Below are 13979 nucleotides of genomic sequence, written 5' to 3' on the forward strand. Positions count from 1 at the left end.
TTTTTCATTACTGTTCGTTATCAGAGTTTTATGGTATAATTTGTTTTATAACAATAATTTGTTTATGAATATAATACTTAATTTGGATCATTTTGCAAATAGGTGGATATTTGGTCTCTTGGTATTACACTGATAGAATTTGCTCAGATGGAACCACCAAACCATGAAATGTCTCCAATGCGTGTTTTACTTAAAATACAGAAATCTGATCCTCCTAAATTAGATCAACCCTCTAAATGGTCAAAAGAATTTAATGAGTTTATTGCACGAGCTCTCATTAAAGATCCTGCTCAGAGACCCACTGCTGAAGATTTGCTCAAGGTATGTAGATGAAGATTGTACATTATACAAAATTAATTTTAAAATATCTTATTGCCAATAAGTTGTTTTTTTCCATGCAAACCTATAGATCCTGTTACATCATATTCTATTATTGCAGGATATCATAGTTGAACCCACCGGGTTGGTCTAGTGGTGAACGCGTCTTCCCAAATCAGCTGATTTGGAAGTCGAGAGTTCCAGCGTTCAAGTCCTAGTAAAGCCAGTTATTTTTACATGAATTTGAATACTAGATCGTGGATACCAGTGTTCTTTGGTGGTTGGGTTTCAATTAACCACACATCTCAGGAATGGTCGAACTGAGAATGTACAAGACTACACTTCATTTACACTCATACATATCATCCTCATTCATCCTCTGAAGTATTATCTAAACGGTAGTTACCGGAGGCTAAACAGGGAAACAAAAGAAAAAGGATATCATAGTTGTCCAATGCACATACCTAAAGCAGGAAATTTTAAAACAAATATTTAAATTCATTCATTTAAAGTCATTCAGTTGCTTCATCATGCAAGTTTTTTTGTACATAATTTCTGACTAAATACGGTATAAAATTTCTAGTCTGTTGATAAATATTACACTTTAGTGATTGCATCTTCAGACTCATCAGTTAAACCTTTTCATTTTAAACAGGAAAAAAATTAATTTTATTCAGTATTTTTTTTTTTTGCTGTTCATGTTATAACTATTTATTGTTCAGTATAGTGAATGAAAGTTTATTATTTTTATGAAACTTACACTTTTTGCATGTTAACAATTTTCTATATGTAGTAATTAGGTTTGGTGGGAGAGTGTCCAAATTTGATTGTATGTTTGATTTGATTGTATGAGTTTGTGTTATATTTGATGTATAAGAAATCCTATTCCATATTAAAAGTTACTTCTGTATTACAGTTGAAAATAATGTTTAGGTTTTAAGAATTCCAAGAAATGGAATAATCTTAATTTTGTAAGTTTTAATTCATACTAATTGATTTGAACATATATGTTTTTAACTCTAGAAGAACAAACTGTTAAGTGGACAGCATTTTGTATTTATGGGCTATTTTCTTGTAGTTAAATTGATGAAAGTATTAAAACAGAAATAAACTTACCATTATAGTTTGAAAAAAAAATTGATTGGGCAGTATATCTTTCCCTAACCAAAATTTTTATACATAAATTAAAAAAAAATATTAAGGCTTGAAATCTATTGTATTAATTATTAAAAATAAAAGTTAACAAAACATTTCCTGTATGAAGTATCATTGTATAAATTTTTAATTTTTTTCTGCATAAAATGATATAATTTCTATAAATACAGAATAAAAATATCCTAAAAATATCTTATCTGAGAATATTAGTCATAATTTTCACTGTATTACTGATGATTCACTATAGACATCATCATGTCGATATTGTTATTATTAAAACTTTCACTATTCTTAGAGTAATTAGAGTAAATATATATTAAATGTAGAATTTAAATTCTCACAAAGTAACTAATTAAAAAAATAAATAAATTATATCAATTTCAAACTTGAGAATTATTACACATAAAATTACAGTTTTTTAATAATATTTTCTGCCACTGCTCCTTGAGACCTATTTAAATTAAAAAATCAAATTTAATCTAATTCTGTGGTTAAATGGTAAAAGTTTATTTACTATTTAATCATTAATTAAAAGAAAAAAAAACAATTATAAATAAAATATGCTGGCAGATCATAAGTGCTGCAGGTATTAATTGTAGCTGTAAACAAAGTCAGTGTGGTGGATTGTGATTGTTGTCAGTGTTGAATGGCCTAGAAGTAATTACTGTATTGTTATTTCTTATTAATTGTAAATTATTTTAATTTAAGTAGAATTTTAAAGTGCAGTTTGATGTTTCTTTTGTATTTTTTGTAAATGTTATTCTGATATTTCAATTAGAATAATTGATTTATAGCTGTTTAAAAAAAATTTCAAATTACAGTAAAACACTTGTTATTGCAAGTAAGGCTTAAAGTTTTAAAATTTCCTTCACTGCTGTCATTTTTTGTCTAGTTGATAAAACTTGTTGGTATTGATTAGAGTAGGACTTATATATTATGTAACTGCATCTAATACTGTAGCAGATATGAAATACTTGGCTGAGTGCCTAATTGGTTGGATTTGATAATGAATTTGTTTGTATTGTCACACAATTGTTTGATGACTCATCTATGAAAAAGTTATTCAATACTTTTTACAATATAGGAGAGATGTAGTATGTGAAGTAAATGAAGAAAATGTGTAGTTTGACTTTATAATTATAGACTTTATAATTATAGACTTTGTTACTTGAACCATATTAGTATTTGTTGTTCCTTCCCTTCTGGAGTAGAAACATATAAAAAGGCTGATGACATTTGATTGTTTATTCTCTTGTCATTTACTTTTATATCTGGTAATTTTTAATTATTTGTTAGGTTAATTGGTTCAGGGTGTCACACTGAGTGACATAAAGTACTATTTTTTAATTGTTTAAATTATATTCAAAATTAACAAAATGTGTTGATTTTACTATGTGATTTGACAACTGGAATTACACTTGCCTCTTGTTTGTAATTTTGGTATGCATTTATCAAAATAAAATAAACTCTATATGTGTATTGCAAATTTTAAAGGTTTAGCTTTACAATATTCAATGTGTATTTTAAGTACCACCATATTAGTGGTGATGATCTAACGTAAAACCAGTTGCTGATGAATAACAAATACCACACTAGGCTTTCTGGAGTGAAAGAGTTCTCCATTGCTTTCTTTACTGAGCTGAATATAATGTTGCATATTAACCTGCCAAATCCACCTAAACGTTTCTAGCCCCCACAAATAGCATCCTGTCACTGTTAGGCAAATAATGAATATCATTACTCATAGTGAAAGCAACTATGGCTTTTGTTCATGATCCTTACATTCTTTACAACCATAAGAAAACAGCAAATCAATATTCTCTATAGAATAAAGTGCAATATTTTCACATATCTTCACTCTGTAAGGAAAGCTATGTAAATGTGTATTATGTATGTATATTTCATGTGATTCCATATTTTCATTTGTAAATAATAAGGTTATCGAACATTTGCATTTGAGGGTAAATTAAAATTAGATTAGTTCATTATTGTTTATATTTTTATAATAATTTTCTGCCAAGCATTACACTAATATGATTAATTTATATAAATTAACTTAAAAAATAGCTAAAGTAAACTACTTTCATGATTTCAAAATTTACAGCAATGATTACAACTTTAATTTAAAAAGAAGCTTTACTTGGACGTAACTTTTTTTGTGTTAAAATTAATTTGTTTTGCTTTAACATTTTCAGCATCCCTTTGTGAACAGACCTCTTGATTCAAAACCCATTAGAGATCTTCTGTTAGAGTATAAGGCTGAAGTTGTTGAAGAAGAATTAGTAGATGATGAAACTGATGTGAGTATAAAAATATATGTTTGGTTTCTATTCCTACTGGTGGTTAAATTTTGTTTATAAAAGTTAATAGTCATTTAGGAAAAGTAAATTTTAAAAGATACGATGTTACATATTGTAAATATTGTACATGGATTTATTGTTAATTTACATTGTTGTGTTATTTTATTAAGTTTATGTAAATAATTTTAATGTATTGTTTGTTTAAATTCATATAGGTTGTTAATTAGTTGTAAAAATGAAATTGATGTTTCACATCAAGTAGCTTATAACTGATATATGTACAAAGTTTATATTGCATGATAAATTTTCAACTGAAAGCATAAAAGAAACAAATATACTCTTTTTTTCTTCTTTTTTAATTGATTCTTGTATTGATCCGCAAAAATAAAACATATAAAACCACTCCCTTTGTGTATGTCTTTACTATTAACTTAACAAAAAATAATACCTAATTCATAACTGTTTTTTATATATCTTTTTGTGAAAATTTAAAAACTATTAATATATATATATTTTATTACTAACATCAAGCACTTTATTACTCTTTCTTTATTTTTCCTCGTAAAGATGAACATATTTTGGGGCTTGCATTTTCCATGAAAGGGTATTATTTAACACGACTTGTTCAAATAGTAACAAGCTAATTGTATTTTGAAACAATATCAGTGTTGTATCTGATAAAATGAAGGTTCTGTGCAAGATTTAATGTACAATTAATTAAATCCTGTCATTGAAAGACTGGTACAAGACTATGGTTTACTAGTTCATTAGAGGTAGCTTTTTATGGACGAAGTTTTTTCTACTTTAAAAATGATTATGTGATTAAGGTGATATAGTAATGGTTGGTTTAGATTGTTCGAAATAGATATCTATTAAACAAATTGAGATCAGCAGTTTTTTTTAGATTTGGGTTTGATGCATTAAACATATTTCAGTGAACGTGCATAAATTTACAAATACTGATTATTTTTGCTTAAAGATAATGATTGTTCAAAATACTTCAAGGTCATCTCATAACTATTCCATTTCTTCTGGTGTAATCAGTCCACCTAGTGTGATATATATTGTGTTCTCTCCATTACTTTTCATGAAAACATCAAATAAATATTGATTGGCAAAATTCTTTTTACCACATTCTGTGTGATAGTATTTAATGCTGGCTTAGCATTACAAGACACTTTTCATTAAATAAAACTATCCATCTAAACAATAAAAGAAAACCTTATAAATTAACTTATCAGTAAAATTTACTATTAATTTTTTTATGTTGTCAGGCTTGAAAAATTAATAAAAGAAGTTAAAAAAATGCTTGTAATTATTAAAAAATCTGACTATAAATGTTTCACTTTGCTTTATTATGGAAACACAATACATTGATATTTATGCTGTTTGTTTTAAGATGTCCTTTGATCTCAATTAATTTTTTTTTAGATAATTTTGTATGGAATATACATTGTAAAATTTATATTTCATTCTAAGTAAATATTTCTAAAGATATTGAGATTATTCTTAATTATAAACATTTAATAATGGAGCAGTTAACGTGGGAATATATTTTTAATCACAAATTATACAGATTATGAAAATTAATTTTGCCTTGTGATTTAATTCCGAATTCATTATTGTCATTTCATAGAAAATAATACTAGTGGGTTATCCTAGTTGGAGTGCAGCAACAGCATTTTATTTCTATTGCATACATTAATTTGGAACTCGTTTTGTATTATATACCATGTTTGTGAAAAATTCTTCAATTATTGCATGTAGGATAATGTGACTTAATATCTAGTTTGATCATTTGTGCAGACGATTTGTCTGCTGCATGTATGAGGAGAATGATGTATGGTTGGGTAGTTTCATATACTATATTACTATTTACATCGGCTTGTGTAATAAAAATTTTACTTAAGTATATTTAGTTAAGAGTTTATGCAATAATTTTTCATCATTCATTGGTTTTTTATAATTATAATTTCTGCCTATCTCTCCATGACAGCAGTGGATACAGAAAATGAGAGAAATCTGTGCTTGAAGTTATTAAAAATAGTGAAGGAAGTAAACAAATAGATGATAGGAACAAAAATTTACTTAACTGTAGGTTGTACTCAGAGTTAGAAAGAAATATTTTGTTACTTTCTTGAGATGAAAGTTAGTTAATTGTATATTCTCATCTGAGTAAATGAATAGCACTTTTATATAATACAGGGTTATCATAAAAGAATGGGTGCGGTTTTGAACATGGTTTAAATTAAAACAGAATTACTTACCGTTTATGTTTTTTATTTTTCAAATTTGTTGTCTCTAACATTCTTTTACATAATTAATAAATTTCAATATGTGCACCCTTAGTCGCTCGACAAATGTCCAAACGATACTCAACTTCTCTCCAAACATTAGTTAACATTTCTTCGTTAATGGTTGTCATTGCTTCATTAATCCTGTTTTTTTAAGTGGTTTAGGTCCCGAATTTTTTGTGTATAAACAATACTTTTTACGGTCTGGACTCCTTGGTGCCAAAGTATGTGGATCCTTGCCGGCCTATCCATCGATCTCCAAATTTTTCGTTCAAAGCGTCCGTGACCAATGCATTGAAGTGCGGTGGAGCACCATCTTGTTGGAAATGAAGTTGATGAATGTTTTCGAGTTCATCCAGCTGAGGAAAGCAATAATTGGTTAACATGTCAAGATACACAACTCCATTAATTGTTTTTTTAGCAAAGAAGAACAGCCTTATTACACGATTTTTCATCACACCATACCAAACATTAACTTTAGGCAAATCGCCTAAAGAACAACTATTGTTTCTCAATAGTTGAGTGTGGATTTTCAGAGCCCCATAGTGAATTGTGTCTGTTAACACATCCATTCACATGGAATGTAGTTTCATCTGTAAAAATGATATCATCTAAAAATGATTCGTTTTCACTTATTCTGTCCAACATTTCAACAGCGAAATTGTAACATTTTACACCATCGGGTTTCAATTCCTGTAGTATCTGGATTTTATAAGCGTGTAATTTCAGTTTTTTATGTAAAACTTTGTGAACTGTTGATTTTGGAATACCTAATACGACGCATCGACAGGGGATGGACTTCCCAGGACTTCTAATTGCCGATTGTCTAATTAGTTCAACTGTTTTGTCTGGTACACTTGGTCTGCCGGTTGATTTCTGTTTCTTAACTGATCCAGTTTCTTCTAATTGTTTGAACCAACGTGTTATGTTATTTTTGTGTGGTGGATCTCTTCCAAATTCACGTCGAAACGCATGCACTAAAATTACGGATTTTAATTCAGCCATCAATAAAACACACTTTGCTTTGTCTTTATCCGAGAACATAGTAACTCACTAAACTCACCGCAACAACAATACAAGAACTGACGTTGTGGTTACAACTGCTGATAAACAAACTTTTGGGTTGGAGGTTTCCAGGGATACCAATATAACATCTAGAAATTTCCCTACAATCTTCGTATGAATTACTGAAACCGCACCATTCTTTTATGATAACCCTGTATATTCCTTCTTTCGTTATGGCTGCCTAAGGAGCAAATTAACAATTTCATTTCTTTGTCCTTTGCTGTTTCCTTATCTTTCATCTTTTTGTTAGGTGTTTTTTTCCTTTCCTCAGACCACTTTGAACCATTTCTCTTATTCAACTACCTTGGAATACTTTTATTTTTCACAATTTTCTCTGAAACACCTCTTTTCTCTGTAATTTCATCCTCTTTTATGTTTTCTTTCTAGATCTTTTTTGATTTCTTGGATCCAGCTTGTTAATTTCTTTTGCCAAAGGTAATTGAAAATCTGTTGAATCTGTTTTAATTCATTCTATATAAGTGCTGAAAGAAAATCAATCTTCTTTTTCTGATTATTTGTATATTTATTTTGTTTGTCTTTTTTTATATGTTTATTATTCCTTTTTCTTCTGTAATATTTACCATGCATAGTATGATTACTGTAATGAATGATTAGGACCTTGTTCATTATCTTTTCTTATGAGAAAATTATGTTTAAATATATACTTCATATCTTTTAATAATTGTTTATAAAATTAGAAAAATCTAATTTTATAAACAATTATTAAAATTGTTTATAAAATTAGATTTTTAATAAAATTCTAAGTTATATAGATTTAAATTGTGATACCATTATTAACATTATGTTGTAGCTTTCAGTTAAATTTTATTATTCATGAACATTTTTATTAACATCAAGAAGGCTGATTTTATTTAGTTTGAATCAATATGTTCAAGTTATATATTGCTCCTTGACAAATATATTAAACTAGTCTTAATTTAAAGTACAGCGGATAATTTGAATGTGCTTAATCCTTTTTTGATGATTAGGAAGCTACTTGTATAAAATTAAATTTAAAAAAAATTAAATGTTACAAATTTTTATCTTATTGTATAAACTTAAAAAAAATGTTGCATTATGAGATTTAAGTATGTGAGGTTTATGAAGTTGGGCAAGGTTGGTATGAATGTCTGTTCTCTTGTATGGAAAGTAATAAATTCTGAACAATCACCTAATTTAATAATACCGATTTGACACCTACTCAAAACCTCGACTCCATTCCCAGCTACTTTTGAGATCTGGTTTTGGTAACTACACAAATCCTTGTACCCAAATTGCATCAATCCAAAATTCAGATAATCTGAAGACATTATTATTATTAAGTGAAAGCTTTATTTTTTTTTTATATTGTGACAGAAATTGATTATATCTCATCGACTTAATTGCATACACCAATTCATTAATGTAATTAAACCAAGTAAGGTGCTGACACAACATTTTTCAGCCATATTATATTAGTCTATTTAAATATTTTAAATGTTTCTGTATTCAGTCATTTGAAGTAATTTATTTTAAATGACAAAAGAGATGCAAAGGAGTTTTTTAAGTTACACTACATGTGCATTCAAATCAACAGATTTGTCTACAAAAGAAACTTGCCAAATTCTTCTCTTAAAGATCAGACATATGGGATGTTGCTTCAATGTCTTTCAGGTATTTCATAAATATATAATGTTGGTCATACCCTTTGTATGAAGTTAAACATAACTCTGAGTTACTTCTAATGGTGCTAGCTTTGACTGTGTGAAATCATTGGTACTGTGTTTCAAGTGTCACTTTGATCAGTTGTACTTTTAGTTTGCATGTCATCATACATAATTTCATTTAATGTCATGAATTTACTTTGATGACCTCAGATCATTGTTTTGTTAAGATTTCATTCATCAGTCATATTTTCACCATGTGACTGATTAATTTGCTTAATCTGAACAAACATTAACCCATTTCTTTGAATTATTGGGGTTTTACTGTATCAATTTTTTTTAAATGACAGTTCACTGTGCCATTTTTGTATTTTCATCACTGTTCCTACTGATGTAAATTTTTTTTTTAGCGAACCAAAAAATATTTATATAAATATATTTTGATTATGAAATCATTTAGGTTTTTTTTAAAAGAATGGTTTTGTATTCTTAATGGTTTGTATTATATAAAATATTTTATTTTATTTATGTTATTATTAATTTATAAAATGGTGGTGGATACTTACTTTATTTTTACTATTTTCTTGTTTCTTGATTTCTTCTATAGAATCCTTTCTTTTATTTCACTTACAAAATTATATTGACAGTTTTTCTAGTTTTATTTTGCCATTTTTTGTTTTGTTTATAATAGTGTTTAATTAAAAAAAATAAGTTTTTTATATTGTCTGCTTTTGGTACTATTCTTGAATATTATTTCAAAATACCTTTTTAAACTCATTAACTTTGATTTAACTATGTCCAATTTGGTTTGGAATATGATAAAGAATAGATTTGGTTGTTTTTAGGGTGTTAAACAATTCATAATCGTAATGAATGGTTTGGTTGGCTATTTGAATTTAGGATATATTTTTTATTTATAAAAGTAATTATTAAATAATGAAGATTATACAATGCATATGATCTTTTTGCTTCAAAGTTTGTGATTGCTTTTCTGAAATGATAATGTAATATATTTATCTATCATTCTGTCTATCTCTATTGTTTGCGTGTGTGTGCTTTGATTACATGCTTTCAATTTATAATTAACAGCTGCGTGGTAGTAGGAAACAGAAAAAGCATAGGGAACAGTATCAGCGTGTAGGTAAGTATAAATCAGGTTCTTACTGTAATTGTCATTAAAAAATGCTCTCTTCATCCATGATGAACTTTGAAATATTCTCTTAAGCTTTTTTATATTTTGTTGTACTGTAATATATGTTTTAAAATCTTTTTACATGCTTGCATGCTCTTGGATTGAGAATTTATTTAATTTCTTAATCATAAATATATGATGAGAAGCATGATATAAATTTTGTTATTGCCTTTAACAACATCCCTAGCATCATTTTAAAAATTAAACTTCATTGTATTTTACTTTTATGAAAGTTTAATGTGAAAGTTTATCATAATTATTTCATTTTATCTCTGTTTGTTATTCTGTGATTAAATTCACAAAATAAATCTGTGTAATAATTATTGATTTCCATTTTATGTAGCTTAATGCGATTACTTCCATGACAACTATTAAAACTTTCTATCTGTGTTAAAAAAAAGAGAAAGATTAAGAACTGATACCTAGTAAGTGCTGGAGAGTTAGTTATTTATAGAGAAAAAAATTAATATCATGCTATTGATTTAGCATTGTCAGTTGTTACATTAAATTATCAAAAATGTGTATATTTTTTACATTTGCCAAGTTTAAAATATAAAGTTTATACTTCTTTTAATCAATGTAATTTATACATATATTTTTACTTCTTAATTTTAATTAGCCTCAGCAGTTTTATCTAGAAATACTAAGTTGCAGACAGTGGTCAATGCAACCTTGGTATATTTTTATCTATTATATTTGCTTTTCATTATAAGTCCTTCGAAATCATGAGGATGTGAAAACCTTCAAAGGATTCTGTCCCCACACAACTAAATAAATAAATTACATAGAAAACATTTTACCTTTTTTTTTAAGTGTTTACTACTAATAATGTATCAGAATTGTTAATAATTAAAATATTACTGTATCAGTTCTTAAATTTTGCTTGCACAATAAAAGTGAAATAGTATTTTTCTGTAATTTGATTATGTCTAAAACATATGTATGCATATTTTATACATTTGCTATTGTCAGTTACTTTATAATAGGTGAATTTTTCTTTAGTAATGCATGTAAGTTTCAGTTATATATGTTCAGAATTTGTTATGGATTGAACTGTAAATTCTATGTAACGTGTGTTTATTTGGTTTTGGAAAAGTTGACACACACTAGTATGTGTATGTGTGTGCGCGCGCATTTTTTTTTAGAAAGTATCAGGTTCCTTTTGATATGCAATTCAAACTAGTACCTTTCTGTAAGAATGTGATTTGGATTTTATTTATCTACTTGATATAATGTGCTTGCAGGTTTGTAAGAGAAAAAGTAATTATTGTTTAAATTTAGATAAGGTTATCCAAAATGCATATGTACAAATTAAAAAAAATAAATAAATAACCACCCTGTGACAAAGAATTTCGTATTACGTACTAATTAGTATTTAGATAGTAATGTTAAACTAATGGAAATGTTCTTTTCTTTTTTATTGTTAAGCTTAGACTAGACTTATTATTAATAATGTTGTAAGTTGGTATTATTGATTTTTTTTGGTATGAGTGATAATAAATTGTGAATAATACCATAAAGTACCTTGTTCGCTTGATCTCATTTCAGCACGTTTTATTGAACTATTTTCTTCATTGTTCTGGACATTTTTTCTCTTTTTAGGCAAGCCCTATAATTTAAGTCACACATATTCCATGATTATGTTTTCTTTTAATTGGTAGTGTTTTACTTACTGGAAATTAATTTTATTGGTAGGAATGTTTTTTTTTTTTTTTTTTTTTTTTTTAATAAGTTTCTGCTAGTAGTTGATTGTGTGGTATTTAATTTTGTAATTCTGATATTGTATGTAGAAACAGTTAAACATTTTGTTAATTTGTTTTGATGAATTTAAATTTGAGATACATTATACATGATTTATTTTAGTCAGAAATGGGTCTGTACTGTATTAACGGCTTTTATTGACATCTAAATTGAATATTCTATGTTATGATCTTCGTCTTTCATTTTCTTTTGTGTTCTTATACTTCCTCAGTTCTCAAACAGGAAATAAACTTGGTCATTATTGTTTATCATTCCTTATCCTGTCTATTTTTTTAATGAAAAAATTGTTTTACACTTCATTTCAACAGCAAACTTAACCTATTCTTGATTGTTTTCCTCATCTTTCCATTGTTCTGTTAGTCTTGTTTCAAGACTATTAAACAGGTTAAGTTTTGACCATTAACAAGCCACTTGCTTTCTAAAATCTTAGATTTTAGGACTGCTTTCTCTCCTCTGAGAAAGCAGTCCTTTAATATGTAAACTCTCATCTCTTCTAGAGTTTTTCCATAAAAGCTTTTTTTGCCTTGTTTGGTTTCCGTGAATTGCTTTTCCACATCACTTTATTTTTCCTTTCACTAAATTTCATCACAGACATTATAATTTTAAGGTTTGAGTGCACCATTAACCATCGGAATCTGATTTATTAAACAAACAGTTAAAATGATCACATTTATTCATGTAGTATATGAATTTGTGTAACATTATTTTATGCTATTATTCACCCGACTCATTAGGTTGTTTTTTCTGAGAAATTACTGTTGCAGTTCATAGTGCTATAGTTAATGCATTATTTACACTGTTCAAAATGAGAATTATTTAGTCATGAGTTTTGAAAGGTATACTTGGCAAAAACTATATCCAGACTTTTTATATTTAAATTTTGAAGAATAATGTTTTATTTATTTATCTTTTTTACAAAAAAAATTAAACAAATTTATTTTGTAAAATTTATGAATTTCATTTACATATTTAATATTGTAATGATAATGCTTTTGTCTTGAATTAGTTATATTAAGAAAATAATTTAGTATGTAATTAAATAATGAATAGAAGTTATGAAAATAATAAAATACATAAATTTAAAATAAAATAATAAAAAATTCTCCATCAGAGCAGGAATCATAAATTTGTAATAAATCAAGAAATCTTAATTCAGTTTGCATTTATTTTACTAAGTTCTTTAATACATGTTACTTCTGCAAAGTAATTCTGCAACTAATACACTAGATGGATAACTACTAGTTAACAAAGTATCTTCATAGTTATGCGCTAAATTAGTTTAATTTGGCAGAACTTGCTAATTTTACATTCAAGGGAATATTAAAAGAAATTTGATTTAATAAAATTAAATTTCATAGAAAGTGTTGAACCTATAAATACTAATGAAGTGCTTACATGTTTTGGTTCTATATTGAATACTAATTTTAAAAATATTAATTTCCTAGCTTAGATTACAGAGATTACATTATTTACCGTAAATTACCATATTTATTCGAGTACACCCCACCCCCAAATAAGTCCTGCACCTCGATTACTATATACTGGTATTTTAAAGTGCAACAGATATGATAAAAAAATGCGTAAATACGAAAATACCCAGAAAGTAAAGCATTTAATTCGTTCATTTAAATTACAATATTAATATTACATTAATAATTAATTACCTTAAGTTCAAGTTTGGTTCAGAATTAGTAGGCCAGTAAAGTGAAAAGAAAGTATCATGTTGAAAAGGATCATTTCAATGCACTTTTTAATATTGGATTTTATTTTTAATTAATCACTGTCACTGTTAATGTCTGTAGAAGAGTTACCGGTAGTCTGCCAAAGGTGATTGTCTTCACCACAAATATTAGATATTCATTAGATGTTCATTAGATATTCTGAATTTTTTAAAACTTTTCCTTACTAGTTTTGTGGAAGAAATACCTTCCCAAGCATCTTTTATCCAAACACAAATCTGGTTAAAATCTGGGCGTTTGATTCTTTCTGTAGGCGTGAGAAAGAAATTTTCATCAGCCATCCATTTATTGTACAGTTGTTTTAACGCAGACATCTAGTGATTGCAATAGAGATGTCAATCCGCCTGGAATTATTACTTGGTCTGTCATACCCTTTTTTTAAATGTCTCTCACTTTATCAGTCGTATGCCCCCGATAACTATCCATTACTAGCATACCGGTATTTTTTTTTTATTAAGTAAATCTTCTGAACGCTTTTGCCACACACACCTGATCCAGTCTAAAATTAAGGT

The 13979-nt window shown here is 27.3% G+C and overlaps 1 protein-coding gene across 5 annotated transcripts in view; it reads left to right on the forward strand.

The window, feature by feature from the left end:
• The window catches only part of Slik (Sterile20-like kinase), an 88785-nt gene that overhangs the window by 16462 nt on the left and 58344 nt on the right, over window positions 1-13979 (forward strand). For all 5 annotated transcript variants that reach the window (XM_075366293.1, XM_075366290.1, XM_075366294.1 and 2 more), the window contains exons 6-7: window positions 103-321; window positions 3669-3773. In XM_075366293.1, coding sequence (XP_075222408.1) covers window positions 103-321; window positions 3669-3773 — 324 coding nt within the window. The remainder of the gene's footprint in view (window positions 1-102; window positions 322-3668; window positions 3774-13979) is intronic.

The sequence above is a fragment of the Lycorma delicatula genome, chromosome 5 (genome assembly GCF_047948215.1).
Source record: "Lycorma delicatula isolate Av1 chromosome 5, ASM4794821v1, whole genome shotgun sequence".
Classification (NCBI taxonomy): domain Eukaryota; kingdom Metazoa; phylum Arthropoda; class Insecta; order Hemiptera; family Fulgoridae; genus Lycorma; species Lycorma delicatula.